Below are 26,813 nucleotides of genomic sequence, written 5' to 3'. Positions count from 1 at the left end.
TACAGCGTCCATTTTACGTGAAGTGACAGAACAGAGGTCCAGTGAAGAGCAGTGTTGTGTTGGGAGCGCCAAGAGAACAGAGTGGGCCCCAACAGGAAGCCATTTTATAACCACTAAAAGGCTTTCATCACGTGGCTCCTCCTGTTACTTTTTCTCGGGTTCCTGCCTCTTGTTTTAAGTAGCAATACTGTAGTTTGGGTGTTCTGCACTGAACGAGACTTGAGAGAGAGGGAAGAAGTTGAAAAAGAAAATGGGATACTTGACATGAATGAAGATCCTCTGTTTTATTCAAGGCAATGGAAGTTCAAGGCAAAAGTTTTTTTTTTAAATGTACGAATTGGCTTTGTGCTGCTGGTTATGCGCACGCCAGACCAGTGCGTGTTTACAGACTGTCTGTATGTACACATGCCATGCCTGCACCATATACTCTTGCACTTCCATATGTGACCACTAGATGCATAACTCCTATATTTCGCTGTTCCCCAGGGCTTTGGGTGCCAACCCCCTGTATTGTAACTGTGACCTGCGCTGGCTGTCCCAGTGGGTGAAGGCTGGCTTCAAGGAGCCTGGCATCGCCCGCTGTTCCGGACCACCTGACATGGCCGACCGCCTGCTGCTCACCACGCCCCTCAACCGCTTCCAGTGCAAAGGTGAGACGCATTATCAACACTGGCTGTCACAGCTCCATCCTCTCACCTCCTCCATCTGCTGCTCTCGTTTCTCCCCCTCACTTCGCTCCCCTACGTCTCCTCTTCCTGTACCCCTCCCTCTCTCCTCTCCCCCTGCCTCTCCTCCTCCTTCTCCCCCGTTCCCCTCTCACCCTCTCCCTTCTTCCTCACTTCTCGTCCTCCCTCCCTTGCCCTTTCTCTCCGTCTCCTCTAAAGGGGAGTGAACCCAGCTGCCACATATTTCTGCCCTCTGTAACCATGCATACCAATTAACACTGATCTGGGATTTATCTGAGATTAAGGCAGATTAAGGTTGATTAAATGTGCATAAGGAAGGTCTTAAAATAGTGCGGAGAGAAAGAGTGAGTGGAATTGCCCCGTGTGACTCACTCTCCCAATCTTTCTTCTTTAATATCTCCCTCGCTCTCTGTCGCTCTTGTTCTCTCTCTTTCTCTCAATCACTCCCTCTCCCTCTCTCCCCCTATCCCCCTCTCTGTTTTCTTTGCCTCCCTCTACATCTCTCTCTATCTCCCTATCTGTTGGTGTCTGCCTCTCTCTACATCCCTACCTCCCTCTGTCTCTCTCTCTCTCTCTCTCTCTCTCTCCATATCTCACCCTCTCTATTCTTCTCTCCCTTTCCCTCCATCCCTCCATCCCTCCCCCCTCTCTCGCTCTCTCTTAGGTCCAGTGGATATAAATCTGATGGCAAAGTGTGCTCCCTGTCTTGCCGGCCCCTGTCTGAACAATGGCACATGTGCCAGCGATGTTAGTGGCTCCTACCACTGCACCTGTCCCATTGGCTACAAAGTGAGTGAACAGGCACACAGGCACACAGGCCCGCACACACAACCACGACCCGGAGAAATACAACAGTTAGTTTGGGTGTAAGTATTGAGGGGAGATTGAAAAGGGTTACAATAACTGGTAAAAGGCTGTGGTCTGGAAAAAACTCACACAAATCCACCCAAGGGTATAATAGCGTTCGAATATCCAGCAGATGGGTGTGTGCGTGTGCCTGTGTGCGTGTCTGTGTACCTGACGGGTGTGTGTGTGTGTGTTTTAGTGTCCCCACTGTGTTGTGTGCTGTTGGTTTGTCTAATCATTAGCCTTTTGTTTGGTTATGGGATTCCTGTCAGTGTCCTGCTCCACAGACACAGATACAAACTTAACCTCTAGCCCTCTACAGGGACAAAGCCCCTGGCCTGGCTTTTTAATTAAAATCTTAATGTTTGTGTGTGTGTTTGTGTGTGTGTGTGTTTGTTTGTGTGGGTGCGTGCATGTTGTTTTCGGTCGGCCTCCACTGGGCTTAAATTAATTCAAATGTGTGAGGAGAATGAGAAGCTGAGCGAGAGAGAGAGAAAAACAGGGAAAGAGAATGAAACCCCCCCCCCCCCAAAAAAAACAAGCGTCCGTATGGCGTCTTTGATCAGAGGAAGTGGGCGTCACGGTGGCGATGGCGAAGCCCCTTTGTTTAAGATTCTAACAGGGAGCCAGTGTCTCTGAGGGACATGCATGGAGGTCGTGTGTGAAAACGATACGGCTTCATGATATAGCACCAATTCCCTCTATAGTGCGCTACTTTTAACCAGGGTTCGTAGGGCTCTGGGGTACCATTTGGGACGCAGCCTGTCTCTTCCTATGCTGCTGCTATATGTGACTGTGGCCTTAAGGGTCTTAAATGGCACATGGCACTATACTGTATCTTTACCACCACACACACACACACACACACACACACACACACACACACACACACACACACACACACACACACACACACACACACACACACATGGTGATAAACAGTCTAACACCACTCTCTCTCTCTCTCCCTCCCAGGGTCAGAACTGTGAGATAGCCATCAACGCCTGCATCAGTTTCCCCTGTGCCAACGGGGGGACCTGCCACCTGATGCCAGGCCAAGTGGAACAGTTCAGGTACACACCGATGACCTCTCTACCATCACTACGCTACCTACATATGCAGTCACGGAACCATACTGGGCCCACACTTCCCTCTCCACGCTCCAAAATGGCACCCTATTTCCTATCTAGTGGGTACAGCCAGAGGAGTAGCAGGCAGTCAGCAGTGATGTTTCAGTGTGTGAGTGACTCAGTGAGATCCCACGGCATGGTAGAGCTGCTCCTCATCAGGCATGGAGGCAGATGACTGTCACTCTCTTCTCTCTTTCATCTTCCACTGTTTGGCCTTTAAACACCAACCAACCGCCCGCCCCAGGTCTACCCCAGCTCTCCGCCTCGTTAATGATACACATCAGTTATCCAGCCAGTCCCTCTGGAGAACTGCTTAGAGAAATCAAAGGCGCTCCTCTCCTCTGCGTTTTCTTTTTCAACCAGCAGCCTTCAAAGGAAGACAGGCGTTTGATAAAGCTACCCGTCTCACCGTTAACGCACGCCACAGCTCAGGAACACTTATCTCACCCTCCTCTGCCCACTCGCCTGACGCGGGGCACCCATGATGCCAGCCTTGTCCCCAGCCACCCGCCCACGCCCGCACAGCCAGGCCAGCCAGGGCAGGCAGGCGTCACCAAGGAAAAGAGAGAGAGAGAGAGAGAGAGAATAAGAGAAAGAATGCGAGCGAGGTTCAGAGCCGGTGATGCCTGAGTCAAAGGGCACGGCCTCAATCGGTCTACCAATTCCACACATGACATTTAGGTACAGCTTGATGAATACCCTTCCACGTAGGATCAAACAGGAACCCACGTCTAATTGAAATGATTGAATCCACAGACAGACCTGATTACATTTTCAAATGTCACTGGAGTTCTCCCTTTTGTTGTTTTTCCCATTAAAAGTGCAGGTTTTCATACCAGGTCTTAGGCTTTCAAAGGGCATTAGTCGCTAATAGAAGGGCCAGAGACAAAGAGCAGAGGGCATCTGGAGAGTGGATTTGACAAGTGGAAGAAGAAAAAAACGTACGCTTCCCCGACTCAATGTGGAGGGTAAAGAGGGTGTACCCAGTATGGTTCTGTGACTCTGGCTGTGTCTGAAATGGCACCCCTATTCCCTATTCCCTAACTAACTATCTAACTGTGCCCCCTATCGTCTCTCTCTCCTCTCCTCTCCCCTCCCCTCGGCAGCTGTACGTGTCCACCTGGCTACGAGGGTCTACAGTGTGAGGTGAACCCAGATGACTGTGAGGACAATGACTGCGAGAACAACTCCACCTGTGTGGACGGCATCAACAACTACACCTGCGTCTGCCCCCCCAACTACACAGGTACTGGACACACACACACACACCGAACACTACTCCGTGGAGATGAGCCACACCATGTCCGTACGTTGGCTTCTCACCCACTTTTAATGCTTCTCTAATACATTCTAATACACTTAAAAAAAAAAAAAAAAAAGTTAACCACATCAAGATAAAAGTCAGCTTAAACATAGGCGAAACTCCAAACCCCTCTGCTCTGAAATTGCATTTAAAGCAATTGTGAGTCATTTAGTTATTTATCAAATCAACCAAAGAGTAATTCTTTCCGCTAGCCTATAATGGACTGTTTTTCCGCATTGACCTGAAACTGCTCTTTGGAGATGACGTTGCAATCACGTTGGAGCAAAGAGCCAAAGAGGGCAAAAAATCCCTTGGGAGGAGGGGGGGGGGGGTGGGGGGGTAGGATTCCCTGCTGGCCTGCCTGCACAGTCCAGTGAGCTCTGCCCAATCGCTGACAGTGCAATTCTGAGTGCAGGCAGCCAGTTCTGGTGAGAGAGGCGGAGAGAAGTTTTCCCACTGTCCCTCTGCCAGGCTGTGGCCTCTCTCTCTGCAGTGCGCATGGCAGGCAGGCGAGGCGGGCACCTCCCCAGTCGGGCATCATGGGCCGTCACCCGCCATCGCCTGCCTGTCACAGGGGAGGGAGGGTGCTGATCTGAGCAGCTGCTCCAACGCACATCGACCCTGTCATTAACGCTGCACGCCTAATTGTAGGCCTCGCCGTGTCCGTCCCAGTCCCAGCCTCCCCTAGGACCAGAGCAAAGAACACAGAGTGCCTGTATGGGGCAATGAGGCTAGAGGCTGGCAGTAGAGAGACATCCAGCAGCCAGGCTGCTACACATACTGCCCCCTCAGTGTGGGCATATGGGCACCTGGGCCGGCGGTGGGCAGCGCCAAGCGGCCCTGTGAAGCAGCAGCCACAGCCCGACTCTAGGGGAAGTCCACAAGCTAACCCAGCAATTAGGCCTCCTTTAAACTAACTGTTTTTCCTCCTTCTCTCTCCGCCCTTATCCAGCCATCCACACAGAGCAGTCTTTTTTTTTTTTTGCTGCTTCCTATTTTAAACCAGCACAAGCAAGACGATGCTGTGTGTGTGTGTGTGTGTGTGTGTGTGTGTGTGTGTGTGTGTGTGTGTGTGTGTGTGTGTGTGTGTGTGTGTGTGTGTGTGTGTGTGTGTGTGTGTGTGTGTGTGTGTGTGTGTGTGTGTGTGTGTGTGTGTGTGTGTGTGTGTGTGTGTGTGTGTGTGTGTGTGCCTGAGAGTGTGACTACATGGATATAGTATAGAGCAGGGGTCCTCAATTACATTCAGCCGTGGTACGATTTTTTTATTTAGCAGGTTGGTTGGGGGGCCGGAACACAGTTCTAAATCATTTGTACATTGCAAATTGACCACAAGAAGTCTAAACAGTTATAGTATTCGACCAAAAAATATATAATTTCAAACCTTGATTACATTGGGGTAGGATCACATATGGATCTCTATTTGTGCGTGGGAATACTTGGGAACAGAGTTCCTCAATTAAATTCACTTTGAGCTGATTTCCTGGGGATTTTATGTTATTGTATGTCCAACAACAAAACAAAACATATAAATCTTCTTTTTTTTTTTAGCTTGGGGGTCCAAATAAAATCTGTTCCCTATTGGGCAACCCTGGACTAGAGGGAGAGAGTGTCTCACTGGCCTGCATCACAGGACCAATGGATCCTGGGAACATGATGTTAGGGAGGGAGAGAGTGGTAAAAGGAGGGGGGGGCTAGGTGGCTGTCCAATTGGCATGTTGCTTGACCTATTTTATTTTTCTTTATTTAACTAGGCAAGGCAGTTAAGAACAAATTGTTCTTTTTAATGACGGCCGAGGAACAGTGGGTTAACTGTCTTGTTCAGGGGCAGAACGACAGATTTTTACCTTGTCAGCTCGGGTACTCGATCTTGCAACCTTTCGGTTACTAGTCCAACGCTCTAACCACTAGGCTACCTGCCGCCCCTCACAGTGCAGCGTGAGATGACCAGTCTCTGCTGACTATCTCCTCACCGCTGTTCTCCTCTGTTCTCTCGGCTCTCTGAGAGCGACAGGACAGACCTGCTCACAGGGGGTGGACGTGGCGTCCATCTGGTGTGTGTGTGCGTGTGTATCTGGGTTAATTATTCTGGACCCTCTGGTTCATCAGAACCATGAGACACAGTGACATCTATAAATGATCCTCCTCTCTCTCTTTCTTCCTTTACAAGCTGACAGATATGATATGGGAAAAGGTCAGTCTCTCTCTCGCCACACACCTTCTCTGGGTTTATTTTTCCTGTTTCCCCTGTAAAACTAACACTGCAAGCTAAACGGAAAATTTTTATTTTTCATATTGAATACAGTACATATCAACTCTCATTTTGCCACTGACTTTCAGTTTTCCATACCAATCGAAACCAGAGCCAGGCCTGTAGCAATGAAAACAGGCAGACACAGACACATTGTGACAGCTCCCCACAGAGCACCATCGAAACCCAATTGGAGTGGATTTCCCCTGTAGAGTGGCGGCTGCTGGGATGCTGGCAGACTTCCCCAGGGCCCCACCATGAGGCTGTCGGATGAGGGAGAGGCAGGGGAAACAGACCTGGCAGTAGATAGAGAGAGAAGTGGAAGGAGGGAGGGAGGGAGAGATTGAGTTAGAGAGGGGGGAGGGAGAGAAAGAGAGAAAGATCTCTCAGGGGCCAGGCTGTGGAGTATCTGCATCTACTCTCCCTCAGCCCAGCCGCAGACAGACTCAGAGAGGCTTTGTACTGGGAGGGAGGGAGGGAGGGAGGGAGGGAGGGAGGGAGGGAGGGAGGGAGTCAGTATAAAGGAGAGGAGGAGAGGCCTTGTGCTGTGAAAGCCTGGCTGAGCCCCAGCAGCCCCCCTGTTAGAGGAGGGGAACTAGCCAAGCAGGTGGACAGGGACAGAGGGTTTATTGAACCGGGACACTTGGCCAGGCAGTGATTTAGTGGATTCAGATGGGGCCTCATCTGTGCAGCCACAGCCCTGTATTCCATGCAGATTACAGCACAATATAGTACATGTGTTTCAAGTTTGCACGGCTAATACCCTGTGTAAGACAACCCCCAACTCCCCCTGTATGGGAGACCAGGCAGGCCGGCAGTAGAAACAAGACCCAACTGTTGAATGCTGAGAAAGCCATGATGGTGCTTTGGGGAGTCATCATAATAGTCATCATAATACAATGGGACCAATCGAAAAACACTCTTAAAAAAACGTTACTCACGATCCTAGGCTTGTAAATATGCAATGCACTAGAATATCACTAAGTCAAATGAAGACATACGTTAGCTAGTGTGTGTATGTGGAAGAATGAAGCTTAGGCGATGATCTCACGGTCTCTCTATTATCTTTCCCACTGTGTGTGTGTGTGTGTGTGTGTGTGTGTGTGTGTGTGTGTGTGTGTGTGTGTGTGTGTGTGTGTGTGTGTGTGTGTGTGTGTGTGTGTGTGTGTGTGTGTGTGTGTGTGTGTGTGTGTGTGTGTGTGTGTGTGCGTGTTTTCCCAGGGGACCTATGTGAGGAGGTGGTGGACAACTGTATGCAAGGCTTCGACCCCTGCCAGCATGACTCCAAGTGCATCCCCCTCGCCAAAGGCTTCAGGTGAGTGACCGGCAGCTGTCAGAGGGGGCGGGACTAATCAAGTTCAAAGGTCACCAGTAGCAACCCACAGGAAGTGACCCGTGTCTGGTGGAGTCGTCGGGACAACCTGTTGTGTTCTGTTCCTCCACCGTCTTCATACCCTGTTCTTTCATGACTGAGGAACAAGGAACTAACTGTAGTTGAGTTGGTAGCTGTGCTGTTTAAAGTCACACTTGTAACAGACTACTGCAGTAAAACAGTTTTCATATGTTAGGAAGAGAGTTCAGTAACAGTTGGGAAAGGTCATAGGTTAGAAAGACCTACTGTTCAGTGGCAGTTAAGGTGATGTAATAGAGGGTGTTCAGTAGCTAAGCGTTAATACGTCCGAAGGATGAGAGAGTGAATACAGTTGAGAGAGTTCGGTGGCAGTTGGCAGAGAGAGTGAGTTTTTCCTTCGTAACATTGTGTGCCTTTGTTTCCTGTGTGGGTGTCAGGTGTGAGTGCTTGCCCGGCTACGTGGGCCAACACTGTGAGCAGGACTACAACGACTGTCTGGAGAACAAGTGTCAGCATGGGGCCGAGTGTGTGGACGCTGTCAACGGGTACACCTGCGTGTGTAAGGAGGGCTTTAGGTGAGTCCACATTCAGCACCGACTGAACTCATTGTAGAGACTCAGTGCCGCACCAGCGTCACGCCATCTGTGGAGGGCGCCGGCGCACACACACACACACACACAAACACACACACACAGATAACCAGACTGTGAGGAGCTTCAGATGGTACTTTGTTTTCCTCTATTTGGCTGTCTAGTCTGAGGCCTGCGGTACTGGGTGGTGCGGAGCGGTGGTGTGATGAGGCAGATGAAGCTCCATATGGCTAATTATAGCGCTAAGTGTGGGACGGGCCTGTGGATGGGATCTGGGGGGAAAGATTCATGATGCATCACTGTCTCTGTCTGCCACCGAACAGCAGGATCAATGAAACAACATGGCCGCCACCTTTTTGTTTGACGTAGAGAGTCTCTCTTATGATGTTATGTGTCAGGGGCAGTCATACATATACTGTGTGTGTGTGTGTGTGTGTGTGTGTGTGTGTGTGTGTGTGTGTGTGTGTGTGTGTGTGTGTGTGTGTGTGTGTGTGTGTGTGTGTGTGTGTGTGTGTGTGTGTGTGTGGCAGCTTGATTGAGTGTGATATTAACAGACCTCTCTGTCTCTGTGTTCCTGTAGTGGTCTATTCTGCGAGAACCCTCCTCCTATGATCCTGCTGCAGACCAGCCCATGTGACCAGTCAGAGTGTCAGAATGGTGCCCAGTGTCTAGTGGTGGAAGGGGAGCCTGTGTGTCGCTGCCTGCCAGGCTTCACCGGAAACAAGTGCCACAAGATCGTCACCGTCCACCTCTTGGGCAAAGAGACCTACCTGGAGCTGCCCAGCATCAAGATACGCAACTCTGTCCACATCTCCCTACAGGTACTGTACCAACCTTAACCCCTGACCCCTAACTCTACCCACATCTCCCTACAGGTACTGTACCAACCTTAACCCCTGACCCCTAACTCTACCCACATCTCCCTACAGGTACTGTACCAACCTTAACCCCTGACCCCTAACTCTACCCACATCTCCCTACAGGTACTGTACCAACCTTAACCCCTGACCCCTAACTCTGTCCACATCTCCCTACAGGTACTGTACCAACCTTAACCCCTGACTCCTAACTCTGCCCACATCTCCCTACAGGTACTATACCACCCTTAACCCCTGATCCCTAACTCTGCCCACATCTCCCTACAGGTACTGTACCAACCTTAACCCCTGACCCCTAACTCGGCCCACATCTCCCTACAGGTACTATACCACCCCTAACCCCTGACCCCTAACTCTGCACACATCTCTCTACAGGTAATATATCACCCCTAACCCCTGATCCCTAACTCTGCCCACATCTCCCAACAGGTACTATACCACCCCTAACCCCTGACCCCTAACTCTGCCCACATCTCCCTACAGGTACTGTACCACCCCTAAGCAGCAACAATACTGGCTGTCACATCTCCATCCTCTCCTCTCCTCCATCTTCTGCTCTCCTCTCTGTACTCCTCCCTCTCCCCCTCTCACTCGCCTCTCCCCCTCTCCTCCTCTCCTTTCCTCCTCCTCTCCTCTCCCACTGCCCCTCCTCCTCCCTCTGCTTCTCCCCCACTCCACCCCTTCCCTCTCACCCTGTTTCCTCCTTCCTGGGTTCGAGCCTCAGTAAGAGCCGAATCAGGAGGTATTGGTACCCGATAAGTAAGCAGCATGACATCCTTTACACTAGCAGATGAGTAGCCTAGCTATTATCTCCCTATAACTGATCATACCTCCCATTACGTCAAACTGTAAACTGTAAAGTTGATAAGGGCTAGTGTGTTTTACACACTATCCCCCATCATCGCAGTACTTAAAGTATAGAATGTAGCACCCTTGGGAAAGGTATAAGAGGGATCATTTTTTCAGGGGCTAGTATGACAAACTATCCCTCTCTATCTCGCTCTCTGTCTGCGTCCAGAATGGCACACTATTCCCATACAGTGCACTACTTTTGACCAGAACCCTATGGGCGCTGTAGTGCACTCAGTAGGGACTAGGGTGCCATTTGGGATGCAAGCTCTGTGTTATTGGGACTCTCAGCCAGCCGTTGGATGGTGACATTATTAGAATGTCACCTTTTGTTCACTAGCATGAATAATGTGTCGCAGGGGGATATGTATTATGGTAATAGAGTGTCGGCGTGGTGACTGTTATCAGCCCAATCACTAGGAGTGAGTCACGGCCGCCGGATCGCTTCTTACCTCCAAATGAGCTCATGTGCTCGTTGGCGAGGGGGCACGCTAATGTTAATTAAAAAGACTGTGGTAAAAATAGAACGCTTGGGCTTAGCCTTTGTGCTAAAGGTGGCTTTTGTACGTAGGTTGATACATGGGCAAGAGCAAATGCAGCTTGCCAATATCTATCAATCAATCAATCGATCAAATGTATTTATAAAGCCCTTCTTACATCAGCTGATGTCACAAAGTGCTGTACAGAAACCCAGCCTAAAACCCCAAACAGCAAGCAATGCAGGTGTAGAAGCACGGTGGCTAGGAAAAACTCCCTAGAAAGGCCAGAACCTAGGAAGAAACCTAGAGAGGAACCAGGCTATGAGGGGTGGCCAGTCATCTTCTGGCTGTGCCGGGTGGAGATTATAACAGAACATGGCCAAGATGTTCGAATGTTCCTAGATGACCAGCAGGGTCAAATAATAATAATCACAGTGGTTGTCGAGGGTGCAACAGGTCAGCACCTCAGTAGTAAATGTCACTTGGCTTTTCATAGCCGATTATTCAGAGTAGCTCCTGCTGTCTCTATAGCTCCTGCTGTCTCTAGAGAGTTGAAAATAGGAGTTCTGGGACAGGTGGCCTGGGGACAGTAAGGAGTCATCAGGCCAGGTATCAAGATGATGCCTGGAAATCGAAAGCAGTGTTCGGTTCGTCGTCTACCGCAGTTCTAAATACGTTACACGGTGCAACATGGAAAAGAATATTTGAAGTTCCTTAAAATAGAAAAGTACCGCTTTCAAATAAAAGACGCTTTGAGTTGTGAGCCACACTGTAGTGCAGACTAAGCAAAGTAAACATCCCCAATGCCATATGTTTCCATTTCAAATAGAGTAGCTTCAGTAGAATAGTAACCCCAAGTGTTAGGTACAGAATATTTTCCTCCCTTTTGGAAAGAATCCTAATTGATATCCAACACCTGGCTTTTTCCAGCGTGTGGTCCCTCTCTCGGTCAGTGGGGCCAATAGCAGCAGCAGCTCATGTCACATGGTTCTCGTGTCAGTGCCAAACCAAGCCCAAGCCAGTGAAAAATCCATTGAGTCCTGCTGGACTCTGTGAAAGGCCTCCACTCTCCATAAATTCACTGCTCTCTCTCTCTGTCTCTCTCTGTCTGTCTGTCTGTCTGTCTCTCTCTCTCTCTCTCTCTCTCTCTCTCTCTCTCTCTCTCAGTGCTGCAGCTAGGGCTGTTACGGTACGGTGACCGTATTACCGCCGGTCACGAGTCATGATGGCAGTCAAATTCCTTGTGACCTTTAAGTCACAGTAATTTAGGCTTCTCCAAGCTCTGATGCTGCCGGTGGTCCTTAATTGCCTACTAAACTTGCTAACTGCCTGGTACTCAGCACTCTATTGTCCCTCTAATCACTAACATCAATGCAAATGTAATCGAAAATCTAATCAAACACTTCATGAGAGCCCATGAGCTCATGTTAAGCAACATTTCTATAGACCAGACAATACACATTGAAAAAAAAGTGTTGATGGCTTCTATTAAAAAGAGGAGGATCCCATCAGCTTTCTATAGGCTAGGCCTGCTATTTTTATTTCTCAACTTTCCTAATATTAAGCACATTGCTTCTCTTTACAACAGTAGTATAGCCTACCTGGCTGGCATGAAAATGATCTATGGGAAAAGCGTCCTACATTCGTTATTTAATTGCATAGGGATGACCTGTATTTTTTCCCCTGTCTTAGGTCAGTTAGGATCACCACTTTATTTTAAGAATGTGAAATGTCAGAATAATAGTAGAGAGAATGATTTATTTCAGCTTTTATTTCTTTCATCACATTCCCAGTGGGTCAGAAATGTACATACACTGAACACATAATTTTCCTGCCTCATGATGCCATCTATTTTGTGAAGTGCACCAGGCCCTCCTGCAGCAAAGCACCCCCACAACATGATGCTGCCACCCCCGTGCTTCACGGTTGGGATGGTGTTCTTCGGCTTGCAAGCCTCCCCCTTTTTCCTCCAAACATAATGATGGTCATTACGGCCAAACAGTTCTATTTTTGTTTCATCAGACCAGAGGACATTTCTCCAAAAAGTATCATTTTTGTCCCCATGTGCAGTTGCAAACCGTTGTCTGGCTTTTTTATGGCGGTTTTGGAACAGTGGCTTCTTCCTTGCTGAGCGGCCTTTCAGGTTATGTCGATATAGAACTCGTTTTACTGTGGATATAGATACTTTTGTACCTGTTTCCTCCAGCGTCTTCACAAGGTTCTTTGCTGTTGTTCTGGGATTGTTGCACTTTTTGCACCAAAGTACGTTCATCTCTAGGAGACAGAATGCATCTCCTTCCTGAGCGGTATGACGGCTGCGTGGTCCCATGGTGTTTATACTTGCGTGCTATTGTTTGTACAGATGAACGTGGTACCTTCAGGCGTTTGGAAATTGTTCCCAAGGACGAACCAGACTTGTGGAGGTCTACTATTTTTTTCTGAGGTGTTGGCTGATTGCTTTTGATTTTCCCATGATGTCAAGCAAAGAGGCACTGAGTTTGAAGGTAGGCCTTGAAATACATCTACAGGTACACCTCCAATTGACTCAAATGATGTCAATTAGCCTATCAGAAGCTTCTAAAGCCATGACATCATTTTCTGGAATTTTCCAAGCTGTTTAAAGGCACAGTCAACTTAGTGTATGTAAACTTCTGACCCACTGGAATTGTGATACAGTGAAATAATCTGTCTGTAAACAATTGTTGGAAAAATTGCTTGTGTCATGCACAAAGTTGATGTCCTAACCGACTTGCCAAAACTATAGTTTGTTAACAAGAAATTTGTGGAGTGGTTGAAAAACGAGTTTTAATGACTCCAACCTAAGTATATGTAAACTTCTGACTTCAACTGTATAAAGACAAGATTAAATAAAAAATTGTCTGATGGGTCATAATATTGGTCTATCACTTGTGAATGATATATTACCACTTGTGAATGATACCCAGCTTGTGTGCAGTAAGGCAAGACTTTTTCAAATCATAGTCGTGTAGCCTAGCCCTTAGGCCTATATGTTTTGATAAGGTTTGCATCACAACTAATGTGGCCAAATAACTTCTTAAAATTAAGCACATTAATCCTCTTTACAACGGGTGTAGCGGCTAACTGGCATAAATACGCAGAGTTTCATGTTTGGGGAAGATCATTTTCACCATAAAAATGCACCTTTATAATAAAGGCATTCCATTCATAATTGCATTTGTGGTCACTTTCGAGAATGGTGTTTTCACGCTAATTGATTGCATTTTGGAACATTCGTGCTTATAGCCTACTGCCGTTGCTGCGCTTACAGACCCCAGGCCTCACAACCATAAAGGGCATTGGGTTCTATAACTGATTCAAGTATTTTTAGCCAGATCCTAATTGGTATGTTGAATATTATGTTCCTTTTGATTGCATAGAAGGCCCTTCTTGCCTTGTCTCTCAGATCGTTCACAGCTTTGTGGAAGCTACCTGTGGTGTTGATGTTTAGGCTGAGGCATTCATAGTTTTTTGTGTGCTCTAGGGTAGTGTCTAGATGGAATTTGTATTCGTTGACCTGGCAACTGAACTTTTTTGGAACACCATTATTTTTGTCTTAGTGAGATCTACTGTTAGGGCCCAGGTCTGACAGAATCTGTGCAGAAGATCTAGGTGCTGCTGTCGGCCCTCCTTGGTTGGGGACAGAAGCACCAGATCATCAGCAAACAGTTGACATCCGATTCTAGTTGGCCGGGGCCGGGTGCTGCAGACTGTTCTAGTGCCCTCACCAATTCGATGATATATATGTTGAAGAGGGTGGGTCTTAAGCTGCATCCCTGTCTCACACCCCGGCTCTGTGGAAAGAAATGTGTGTGATTTTTGCCAATTTTAACCACACACTTGATGTTTGTGTACATGGATTTTATAATGTCATATGTATTTCCCCAAACACCACTTTCCATCAATTTGTATAACAGACCCTCATGCCAAATTGAGTAGAAAGCTTTTTTGAAATCAACAAAGCATGAGAAGATTTTGCCTTTGTTTTGGTTTGTTTGTTTGTCAATTAGAGTGTGCAGGGTGAATACGTGGTCTGTCGTAAGGTAATTTGGTAAAAAAACAATTTGACATTTGCTCAGTACATTCTTTTCACTGAGGAAATGTACGAGTCTGCTGTTTAATGATAATGCGGAGGACTTTTCCAAGGTTGCTGTTGACACAAATCCCACAAATCCCCCGGTAGTTATTGGGGTCAAATTTGTTTCCACTTTTGTGGATTGGGGTGATCAGGCCTTGTTTCCAAATATTGGGGAAGATTCCAGAGCTGAGGAGGATTTTATAGAGTTTAAGTATAGCCAATTGGAATTTGTGGTCTGTATATTTTATCATTTAATGTAGAATACCATCAACCCCACAGGCCTTTTTGGGTTGGAAGGGTTTGTATTTTGTCTTGTGGTTCATTCAATGTAATTGGGAATCCAGTGGGTTCTGGTAGTCTTCAATAGTTGATTCTAAGATTTTTATTTGATCATGTATATATTTTTGCTGTTTGTTCTTTGTTATAGAGCCAAAAATATTTGAGAAGCGGTTTATCCATCTCCATTTTAGATAGATAACTCTTCGTGTTGTTTTCCAATTTTCCCAGAAGTGGTTAGATTCTATGGATTCTTCAATTACTATGAGCTGATTTGTGATGTGCTGTTCCTTCTTTTTCCGTAGTGTATTTCTGTATTGTTTTAGTGATTCACCATAGTGAAGGCGTAGGCTCAGGTTTTCTGGGTCTCTATGTTTTGGTTGGATAGGTTTCTCAATTTCTTTCTTAGGTTTTTGCATTCTTCATCAAACCATTTGTTGATAATTGTCTTAGGTTGTCTGCTTGAAATTTGTAGATTTGATGGGGAAGCTGAGAGTTCAATATACTGTTTAGGTTTTCTACTGCCAAGTTTACACCTTCACTATTACAGTGAAACCTTTTGAACGCTCTAAGAGACTCTGGGTTGAGGTCAGTGATAAAGTAGTCTACAGTACTACTGCCAAGAGATGAGCTATATGTGTAACTACCATAGGAGTCCCCTCGAAACCTACCATTGACTATGTACATACGCAGCGTCCGACAAAGCTGCAGGAGTTGTGACCCGTTTTTGTTGGTTATGTTGTCGTAGTTGTGTCTAGGGGGGAATTTGGGAGAGGGAATGCTGTCACCTCCAGGTAGGTGTTTGTCCCCCTGTTTGCTGAGGGTGTCGGGTTCTTGTCCAGTTCTGGCATTTAGGTCGCCACACTAGTACATGTCCCTGAACCTGGAAATGGTTTATCTCCCCCTCTAAGATGGAGAAGCTGTCATCGTTAATGTATGGGGATTCTATTGGGGGGGATATAGGTAGCACACGAGGCCATTTTTCTCTGTTGAGATAATTTCCTTACTAATTTCTAGCCAGATGTAAAATCTTCCTGTTTTGACTAATTTAATAGAGTCGGTTAGGTCTGCTCTATACCAAATTAGCATACCCCCTGAATCTCTTGCCTGTTCCTCTCTCTCTGTGTGTGTCTATTTCTCTCCCTATCTCAATTTCTCTCTTTCTCTTCTCTCTCTCTCTTTCTGTCTGTCTGTCTCTCTACAGGTGGCTACAGATAAGGACAACGGTATTCTGCTCTACAAGGAGGATCATGATCCTCTAGCTCTAGAGCTGTACCAGGGACACATACGCATAATCTACGACATCGCTAACTACCCGCCGACCACCGTCTACAGGTCAGCACTCCCCCCCCCCCACACACACACACACACACACACACACGCACACGCACACGCACACGCACACACACACACACACACACACACACACACACACACACACACACACACACACACACACACACACACACACACAGCGAGAGAGAAATTACAGGTTCCATACACTTTCACAGAATAATATACACAAAAACTATTAATATCCAACTTCCAGAAACTTTAGCTACCGCCCCACCTCCACAAACAGCAGTATAGTTTTCAAAGAAATCCTCACACAATAGCGGCCGTTCATCTCGCCACTCAGGAGCCAAAGAGCCTTGTAAACCATGTAGGCACTGACCAGCTTAACGCGTGATCCCTCTAACTCTGTGGCATATCATAAAACCAGCTCCACTTTTACATGACCTGCTTCTCTTTCCCTCTGGCTGCAGCTCCCACCGTTCTAATGCAAGCACACACACTGCTCACTGCTCACTCTCTGTCTCTCTCTCTCTCTCTCGCTCTCTTTCTCTCTGTCTCTCGCTCTCTCTCTCGCTCTCGCTCTCTCTCTCTCTCTCTCTGGCCTCTGAGTAGCAACCACATCCATCTAGACCCGGCTACGAGGTTATGCTCAGTGGAGCTCCTCACAAACAAAAAAACTCTGCTCTCCCAAGACAGACGGGGCACTGAGGAGTTTGTTGAGTCTGTCCCCGCTAGTCCCTATCTCCAGCCCAGCATGCTAACACAGAAGGGCTGTGGTTCCTTTACTGTGGTGTTATAACCCTGTGCTACACAGAGTAGGGGAGCGCAGTTAACACTTTACTGTACACACATCCATGTATGCGTTCGTAAGGCCTCTATAACAGCTAAATAAAGACCATTATAACAGCCGACATAGGCAGTCAGTGAGATTTTGAACAAGGGCTTAAGAAAGCCCAGAGCAGAAGAAAGGAGGAGAACAGAGCCCGTAGGAGCTGACCTCAGACCAGCGCCACTGTCTGTCTGCTCCGGATTTGTTGTTATTGATCCAAACGTCATCTGGCCATTCCCCTGTGCTGTTTAGAGAGACTTTTAGCTGCTACCCCGAGGCAGGGAGGAGAGGAGGCAGGGAAGGAGGGAGGGAGAGAGAGAGGGAGGTAGGGTATCGATCGACCCATCAAAGAGCTGCCCAGTGAAAAAGAACAACTCCTCCCCAAGTGATTTGTTAGACTGGGATCGTCTCATGCACTGGGCCCTTTTTCACGTGTTGTGTTCCTCCTATTACCTCCAAAGTAATGAAATGGTCGTCTTCGAACGGCAGGGAGGAAGGAAAGGACATCTCAGTCGTTCCTTTGTCTTGCAGCAATCAAAAGGCATGTCCAGTTTCAAAATGAAATTAGATGCTTAAACTCTGAAGCAAATGGGCCTGTCATGGTTTTGGTTTGAAATCATATCCAAGCCCCAGCTCTATAACCAGCTCCAGCCCCAGGCCTGTCTATCAGCCCCAACCCCAGCTCCAGCCCCAGGCCTGTCTCCCAGCCCCAACCCCAGCTCCAGCCCCAGGCCTGTCTCCCAGCCCCAAACCCAGCTCCAGCCCCAGGCCTGTCTCCCAGCCCCAACCCCAGCTCCAGTCCCAGGCCTGTCTCCCAGCCCCAACCCCAGCTCCAGCCCCAGGCCTGTCTCCCAGCCCCAACCCCAGCTCCAGACCCAGGCCTGTCTGATGCGTCATGGCTTCCTCATTTTGTTCTGGATCTGCAGACTCTCCCCCTCATTAGTCCCTTTTCCCCCAGAGTGACGTAGCGTTTTGTGGCTTTGGCAGCGCTTTGCCCCATTGTCTTTGGGGTGCAGAGGGAGTGATGCAGGGAGCAGGGATGGGGTGAGCAAGAGGAGACAGGACGGGAAAGTGAGGAGGGGAATTACCCCTGTCCCCTCCCATTACTGGGACATGGTCTACGACAGAGCCCAGAGTACACAGCACCCAGCGCGTTCCTGAGTTCTCCCTGTGATGGTTAGCATTAACATTAACTGTGAGGAGCAGCAGGCCTCACTTCCAGCCAGGGCCTCAATTTTACACAGCTCCCGCCCGATGATGCATAGATGTGGATGGACTGTGAGTTGAGCTTTGAGGATGTTCACCTTCAGAGAGAGAAAGAGAGTGGTGGTGGTTGCGGTCGCTACATTCCTCAGCGGCTCTCGGCGGGAGAGCGACTTCAAATGGACGTTGGGTCATAAAGACGCGGTGGGAGCGGGGTGGGAGGAAGGGGATGTTTCCACTCCTGCAGCTCCTTCTGCCTGCCTGCAGGTCTCCCTGCCCTGCAGCACCGCAGCCTGCACTGGGGGGGGGGGGGGGGGGGGGGGGGGGAGAAGACTGGAGGAGAGACAGCTTCAGCAAGGAGAGGAGGAGAAGAGGTGAAGGGTGGAGGTTGAGGAGGAGTGAGTGGTGAGAAAAACCGGAAAGAGAAGCATGGGTGAACGGAGGGTGGTCTGGTCAAGTGTCTGTCTGAAGGGAAGGTGGGGTGTGAAGCACTCATCTGTCCAGATCTAACCTGCCTCACACGACGGGGGAGGAAAAGAGAGAGAAGGAGAGAGAGGGATGAGATGAGATGGAGGCAGCAAGGGAGAGGCCCTTTCCCCACCCGAGAGGCCTCATTACCATCTGATGAATGCCCGGGTCCTCACTGTGTGTTAATGTCCTGCCCTTTACCAAATGCCACAGTAATCCTTCTATTAGTTTAAGGGACCACGTCTGCTGTTATTCAGGAGAGAGGGATAGAGGGAGAGAAGAAGTATGGAAGGAAAGGGGCATAAAAACATCACAGAAAATTGAACGAGAGCGTTTCAATTTGCTACCCAACTCCCTCCCACCCTTTCTAGGTTCCGCAATCTCACTGCCACACCTAGGCTGCACATCCCAAATGGCACCCTATTCCCTATAAATTGCATTACTTTTGTCCAGGACCCATAGGGCTCTGGTCAAAAGTAGTGCACTATGTAGGGAATAGGGTGCCGTTTGGGACACACCCTACAGTATCTGTATTGGCGCCCTTCAAAAGGAGCCAGCCCTTGCCTGCCATGAAACTTTGATTTAGAGCTGCGGAGAAGAGCCTATAGAGGGGTCAGAGTGTCTCTCTCTCTTCTCTCTGTTGCTTTTCTATGCTCCACTCAGCATCAGCCGAATATGTCTCTTTGTGAGCCGAGTGTCACATCAGAGCAGAGTGGAGAGTCTTTAAGGGCTGAGTCACAAAGGAGAGAAGACAGGAGAGGAGAATAGAGGAGAGGACAGGCAGCATGGGAACAAAGTGGGGCTACTGGTAGAGGGTGCAGAGAGGAGATCGAGAGAGTGAGCGGAGGAAAGAAAGAAAGAAAGAAAGAAAGAAAGAAAGAAAGAAAGAAAGAAAGAAAGAAAGAAAGAAAGAAAGAAAGAAAGAAAGAAAGAGGGGGGGACAGGTAGCATGGGAACAAAGTGGGGCTACTAGTAGAGGGTGCAGAGAGGAGATCGAGAGAGTGAGTGGAGGAGAGAAAGAAAGAAAGAGAGAGGGGGAGAAAGAGAGCGAGAGAGAGAGAGAGAGACCGCTGGGTATGAGATGGGCCTCCCATTGATCACTGGTCACTGAGAGATGGGCCTCCCGGTGAAACCTGGTCAAAAGTAGTGCACTATACAGGGGATAATTGACAATTGGGAGGCAGAAAGTGTTCCACAGAGGTCAGGAGAATGGAGTGTGTCATCTGGCTAGAGAATGCAGCAGCACTGGCAAGCACCATAAAGAAGACCATGAGACCAGCGTGTTTAGACCATGTTTAGCATCCGGTCTCTGGGAAGCTAGAGTCAAGTCCTTTCAAGGGCATAGCTGTTATGTTTCCACCTAGCTACCCCCACCCGTTAAGATGGTTTAGATAGCTGCAGTTAGACCTAGCTATCCCTAAGAGGAGCCAGCCAGGCAGCCAAACAACATCCCCCCCATTCCTCAGACTACATACACTAAACAAGCTAGTCGGGTTATTGCTACATTGTAAGCAAATGATAGTTCTGGCTAATTTCATTTTAAAATGTAAATAGGGTCTACAGGGAAGCTGGTTCAAGGTATCTTTACTCAGATAAAGGCAACCGGTAATTGTTTCAAAGTTAGTGTATGTGTCATTTCTAATGCGGTTTGGTTGCGAGAGGAAAACAGAGTATTTGATTCTCGGCTGACAGGAAATTGATTTTCCCCGGTCGACTTGCAGGGGACTGCTGCTGAAATCTGCCACGGCTTTCTGTTTGTTTTTATTGAATTCCATAATGGGCCGCTTTAAGCTAATACGCAGGCTGGGCACACATCAAAGACCCCGCATCCCCCTCCAAAAAATATCATTGCCTCTGGAAAACTTCAGCTTGTCAAAACACAGACAAAACCCAATATTGGCAAAGGCTGGAGGGCTGAGCTACATGATTCACCTTGTTATAAGCTAGAGCTCTGCTGCCCCTCTGTGGTCATATGACTTCATACCAGGATGTGAGCTCCTCTATTTAACACCTAGTATTACTTCACACTTTTCCCCCAGAGACCATTATCACCTTGTTGTCAGAGTTGTCATTTGAAAGAGATAAAAACAGAAATAAATCTCTTGACATTTTTCCTAGACCTCTTTGCCTCCAACCCAAAACCCTGTTCTTCCCTGCTACTCCCCCTTTGGCGAGGATGTGGGCTTTCACATTGCCGCGTAATGAAAGACGGCTGTCAAAACCACAGACACTAGATGAAAATGTCATTAAAGTGTAATAAAGCCGGACTTCCATGGTGGTATTTACATTTTGAATGGAGGACAGGAAGGCAGAAGGGGGTCTTTGCAGCAGGCCTAGCATTGTGTTGGTCGCAAAAGCCTTGTTTTCAGACTGGAATTGAATTACGGGCCCGTAATGCAAACCATACATGCTGCCTGCCTGCGTCTGTGTTGGCCCTTTGTTGAGCAAATACCTTTTTTTACTGAAACCACGTTGGCCAATTGCTGAGCTGTGTAGGGGTTGTGTCCTTTACCTGTCCTCTCAGCTGTGTTGTGCTAAAGTCCTCACACACTTGACCTACGGGTGAACAGCGTGCTGATTATCTAGTTTTACTGCTGGTCTTTGTCTTGGCAGTGTGTTGGCCTGTATGGAGGCAGCAGTCAGGACTCTAGCTGCCTGTGTTCTGGGCCCACCTCCAGAACTCACAGTACTTTTCTACTGGCTGTTAATTGTAATAATACGGTCATTGAACCACTGCGGGAAGTGTCAATCAAATGTTTTCAACCATCAGCCAATAGGAGAGCTGGCAGTAGGGGGGAGGAGCCTTGCTAAACTCCCCTGATGGTATGCTGTTTTTGGAGAAGACCACAAGCCAACAGCGGCGAGAGTGGGTTCTTCTCTCGTTTATGTTTTTGGAACAAAAACATTTCTTGGGGTAAGGATAGGAAGAGTTAGTTTTGGGCTGAGAGGAGAAGTTGAGGGAAAGAGCTGCAATCAATTTCACCACCCATACCCATTGGTCTCTCGCTCGCTCTCTCTCTCTCTTTCTCTCTCCCTATATCTCTTTCTCTCTCTCCCTCTCTCTCTCTCCCGTCCCCGCTCTATCCCTGCCAAACCACTGTCTCTAGCTGTCTGTAATGTAGTTGCCTGTCTCCTCTCCAGGAATAACGTCCATACCAGTGACGGCCTTAGGGCTGATCAGCCTGACCCCATCTACCCCTCAACATGACCCAACTGCCCCTCTAATCCGGCCCCATCTACCCCTCTACTCTGACCTCATCTACCCTTCTACTCTGACCCCATCTACCCCTCTACTCTGACTCCATCTACCCCTCAACATGACCCATTTACCCCTCTAATCCAGTCCCATCTACCCCTCTACTCTGACCCCATCTACCCCTTAACATGACCCATCTGCCGCTCTACTCTGACCCCATATACCACTCTACTCTGACCCCATCTACCCCTCAGCCTGGACTCATCTACCCCTTCACCCTGAGTCAGAGCCTTGTAGCCTAACCTCAAATCACTGCATCTACCCCCTCCTCAACTCTCCTCCCCTCCCAAGGTCCAGCGGGGTTACGACCTCATACCCCAGGCTACTGTTGTATCAGCCCTTAGACCAAACACAATTACCCAACAGTAACCAGGCGGGCCCAGAGCCCAGAGGCAGTACAGCCTGTTCTGTACTCAGCAGTCAGCCAGTCAGCCAGTGTGGGAACTGGAGCAGTCCAGCGGCAACAGGCCTATTATCATTGTGAGGGCCAAAATCATCTGGCTCAGCCTGAACCCACCAGCATCATAGCTTGCTATTCCAGTTGGAGTTTGCTGGCGCGGGGAGGTTTTTGCGGGCTGGGTGAGGAGGTGCCCTGCCATGGTTTAAACATGAGTAGTGCGAAAGGCTCTCCGGAGGACACACACACTGGTCTCCTCCAGAGTGCTGCTACTGTTCACAGGTCCAGAGGGATACGTGTCCCTACGCTCACAGAGCTCTCGCCCTCCACACAGTACGTGTGTGAGAGGTCTCAAACCGCATGGCTGCCTAGAATCACGGCCAGCAAACGCTTTAAACACCCTGCTCTCCTTAATAACACCAAACGAGTGCTCTGTAACAATTCAACTGCCACAGAATAATGTGTGAGATCCTATAGAGAAACCAGCTATGTTTATTGTATGAGGCCATTCCAAGTCTCCTTTTCTACTGAATTTGAATAGATGTTTTTCTCCTATGCTATAAAAACTCCTATATTCCTACCATGTGTTGCTATTGCCCTGTGTCCCCTCTCTTTCCCTGTCTCTGTGCAGTGTTGTTGAACCACGTTTTTAAATGTCTTCCTGTCTCTCTCTCTCTCTCTCGCTGCAGTGTTGAGTCTGTGAGTGACGGTCTATTCCACACGGTGGAGCTCCTGATTCAGAACCACTCTCTGAGCCTGGTGGTGGACAAGGGATCCCCCAAGAGCCTGGGCAAGCTGCCCCGCCAGCCCTCTGTGGACCACAACACACAGCTCTACATAGGAGGTAAGCAGAAACCCATATAGTACACACACCTGTACACACCATTACCTTATGTACAACAAAGAAACACCACTACGCATACCTACTGATTTTGAGGATACTTAAAGATATTGTCTCATAAGCATGTTTTTTGGTTTGCATTTACAGTTCACAAAATGTCAGCGCATCAAACCAGAATGTCAGAATGATCTAACCCCTTAATTCTTCCATCCCTCCTCCTCCACCTCCTCCTCCCCTCCAGGTGTGCCCTCAGCGGTAATGGCGTCCGGACTGCGTTCAGGTCCCGATCGCAGCCCCCAGGCCTTCAACGGCTGCATCCACAACGTCAGGATCAACGGAGAGCTCCAGGATCTGGGGGCAGCGCTGCGCGGGTTAGAAGGCATCCTGCCAGGCTGCCACTCTTGCAGCGTGTGTGCCCAGGGCGCCTGCAGACAGAGGGGGGAGACGGGTGTGTCCTGTGAGTGCCCACCCAGCCGCAGCGGACCCCTCTGTGACCAGAGGATTGCCCCTAGCCCCTGTCAGAGCAGCAGGTATGGCCTATACAGGACACCTCATAGGCCTTTAGTCATAACTAATTCAGAATGAATTAATCGTAGCTTGAGGCAGTGTCTTCAACACGTTACATTCACACAGATAAAAACTCATACTTTTAATAATAATAATATTATTAAATATGAATAATATGTACTCAGCGTGGGTACATTTTACACACAAACACACACACACATTAACATTCCTCATATTGTCTAAATCTCTTTGTTCCAGGTGTGTCCATGGGCTGTGTGTGCCTAAGGCGTCGTCCTACAGTTGTCATTGTGCTGACGGCTACACAGGGCAGTACTGTGACAGGAGAGAGGAGCCCCAAGCTTGTAAAGGACACCAGTGTGGACACGGGGAGTGTAGGGTCACAGAGAGCGGGGAGCCCTCCTGCCATTGCCAGCCGGGCTACACTGGCCCTACCTGTGACGCAGGTGAGAGGAACACACACACAGAAACTGTCATGCTGATGTATGGACATTTTATTGTATATAGAAACTTGATTCTCAGAGGTCCATAGGAATGATATACAATTCTTCAGTTGGCAATCTAAAATAAACCATTAATAAAATCAGATGCTATAGTGACAGTGAACCTTTCTGATTGCCCCCCTCACAGAACCGGCGTGCCAGGGAGAGGTGGTGCGTGAGCTGCTGAAGCGGCACCAGCCCATGAAGACGTGCACCTCCACCAGTAAGATCCCCCGGGTGGAGTGTCCCCGCGCCTGCGACGGAGGCTTCTGCTGCACCCCATCCAAGAGCCGGAGGCGGAAAGTGGTCTTCAAGTGCACCGACGGATCCTCGTACTCTGAGGAGATGGAGACCACCCTGGAGTGTGGCTGTGCCAAGTGCCCGTTGTAATATCATGTCATCGCCATGGAAACAACCACAAACAAAACAAGGGACCTGCTGCCAGAGAGCAAAAATAAAATATATTGTAAAATAAAACATAGAACTTATTTTTATTATGGGATTTTTTTTTTTTTAAAGAAGAGACTTGATAATTGTTTTTAATATGTCGAATATTATTGTCATATGAGAAGTTATTTTGTACCTTAAGAAAAAAAAAAAAAAAGATTAACATTCCTGAAAGTATATGAATTTATATGTATGTATAAATCTATATAAATGTAACGTTATAACCTAACCCATGGTTTTTATTTGCTCAGTGTATTATTGCATGTGTGTGTACGTGTTGATACGGTAGGGGAGTCTTTGGACACTTTAAATGTGGAGCGGGACAGTGAGACAGCGAGTTGTACGAAAAGGCTGCGAAGGGAAGGAGGAGTTGGTGCTGCATCTCCCGAGACATAAAGAAGAGGAAGGCAGTCTTTTTCTCATCTTCAGCTATGGAGGCAAACAAAGGAACTGTCCCACTTTGCTCCCCAGCTTTATAATGGACTTCATCCCCACCACAGAGCTAGCTGAGCTCTCTCTAGAGGATATGAACTCTTATCCACGGAGCTTGCAAACAGTGATTGTTACTTTGTGCCATAGGAATCCCATTTACATTGTTGTTGTTGATTTATATTTGTCCGCTGTTTCACATCAGAGATTCTAGAATACAACCACATTGAGCAACAGATGTTGAAAATAAATATTTTGGGCTAAAAAGACGTTCAAAATATGTATTTCTGGTTGAAAATACATATTCTCTATGGCTTGTGCTCACTGGGATGGGCCAAGATGGCTTCTATAGATGTCTTCTAGACAGAGTCTGTCAGCCAGTGAAGTTCTCCTGAGATTCTGTAACGTGTTTGTTTCTTGCACGATTGCATGTGAGAGACTGACAGTCCAAGACAGAATGTGAACTTTCTTTATGATACGGCAACGGAATAACCGTGCTGCCATTATACGATGGTTCCCTTCATAGAAACGTCATCTAGATCCAGTCATGTAGTTTGCCCTGGCGTTCTGGAGTCATTCAGCGAAATAACTTGGTGTTCTAGAATCCTCCGAATGAGAACTTGTTGTGTCGGTGGTCACAGCTCAGATGGAAAAGGACTTTATAATGCTTGGCCTACCCTGGCCTGCGAAATCATTGTTGGACTCAAATCATAACCGTCCATTACTACTAACACTATTAAATGCATAGATGAAGCCCATAACTACTGTTTTGTTTACTTTGTAAACATGTGTTTACCATAGGATTTGAGGTATCATCACAGTCAGTCAGAAAATATTTGGTAACACTTGAATTGTATATTATTTTATTAGCACATATTGATACTGTTATAGAGTGCAGTACATGTCAAATACAGTGTTAGCAAATATTCTTTCCATTGTGAGTTTGGCAGTGATCAAGTTCAGTACACCCTCCAATACCCCCAGTACCTCACTCGAACTACTCCAATAACCCCATGCCTCAAAACATTCAATTAAATGATTCTGTATGTATGGAAGGTGTAGGCTCTACAATGTAAATGATCTTATGTCAGATGCCTTATATTCAGTAATAATAATAATAATAATAACAACTATCATGTTGGCCATACTATAAGGTGCATCCTCCAGACATAGATATATTTCTGGTAAAACATGAACTTGTGAGTGATGAATAATTATGTTGAAATTAAACTACCATGAAACTAGTGTCTATGTTTGAGTTAATATTAGACAGACTTAACACTGGAGAAATGCAAAATTTACCAAGAAAAAAAGGAATAGTTTTTAATATATTTTGTCTCTCTATGTTTCATAAATTTCCTTCAGTTGGCAAGAGGCTGAATGTATTGTATCTCAGAAAGCATCCGAGCGAGTGAAACAGTGCCCCTCTTGTCTCTGCATGTGTAGGCCATCTATCTGATGCTGTCTGGTCATAAAGAGTATGATATTGTTGCCGCCGGTGCATTTAATGCAAGGGAAGCAAAATAGCATTTGACCTCCCTTGATAAAAGCAAAATATATAAAATAATAGTTTACCTCAACGCTGATTGGCTAAGTGATCTCAACTGTGAATAGTCCTGGCGCAGCAAACACATCGCATTAAGACAAACACGTCATTGACAGAAACAACTTGAGTTGTTGCATTTGGTGTTGTCTTCCGGTGGCTAGTTAGCTAAAATTGTCCCTTTCTTAAAATAGCCATGGATTGAGATAGGGATGATAATAATGGCGATTCTGACCCAACCATAAATTCATACATTGTTCGCCTGGACTGAAAGAACCGCATTTCAATATGTAGCTAGATGTTGAAGGCTAGTGTTCACTAGTTAACATTGCCCATGAAAGTAAGTTAGGCAAGCAAGCATTTTA

General features: G+C 47.6%; 1 protein-coding gene across 3 annotated transcripts in view; it reads left to right on the top strand.

Moving 5' to 3' along the window:
• Nucleotides 1-26,150, top strand: part of slit3 (slit homolog 3 (Drosophila)) — a 202,339-nt gene extending 176,189 nt beyond the window's left edge. For 2 of the 3 annotated variants that reach the window (XM_055926546.1, XM_055926548.1), the window contains 13 exons: nt 487-650; nt 1,351-1,475; nt 2,508-2,605; nt 3,769-3,908; nt 6,133-6,156; nt 7,435-7,528; nt 8,002-8,139; nt 8,735-8,975; nt 15,937-16,067; nt 22,871-23,025; nt 23,264-23,552; nt 23,788-23,993; nt 24,178-26,150. In XM_055926546.1, coding sequence (XP_055782521.1) covers nt 487-650; nt 1,351-1,475; nt 2,508-2,605; nt 3,769-3,908; nt 6,133-6,156; nt 7,435-7,528; nt 8,002-8,139; nt 8,735-8,975; nt 15,937-16,067; nt 22,871-23,025; nt 23,264-23,552; nt 23,788-23,993; nt 24,178-24,419 — 2,047 coding nt within the window. In that variant the 3' untranslated portion in view covers nt 24,420-26,150. The remainder of the gene's footprint in view (nt 1-486; nt 651-1,350; nt 1,476-2,507; nt 2,606-3,768; nt 3,909-6,132; nt 6,157-7,434; nt 7,529-8,001; nt 8,140-8,734; nt 8,976-15,936; nt 16,068-22,870; nt 23,026-23,263; nt 23,553-23,787; nt 23,994-24,177) is intronic. The other variant, XM_055926547.1, reaches the window with a different exon arrangement.
• The last annotated feature ends 663 nt before the right edge of the window (nt 26,151-26,813 follow it).

This window comes from Salvelinus fontinalis, chromosome 6 (assembly GCF_029448725.1).
Source record: "Salvelinus fontinalis isolate EN_2023a chromosome 6, ASM2944872v1, whole genome shotgun sequence".
NCBI classification, from domain to species: domain Eukaryota; kingdom Metazoa; phylum Chordata; class Actinopteri; order Salmoniformes; family Salmonidae; genus Salvelinus; species Salvelinus fontinalis.
This window is presented reverse-complemented; position numbering and strand designations above follow the sequence as displayed.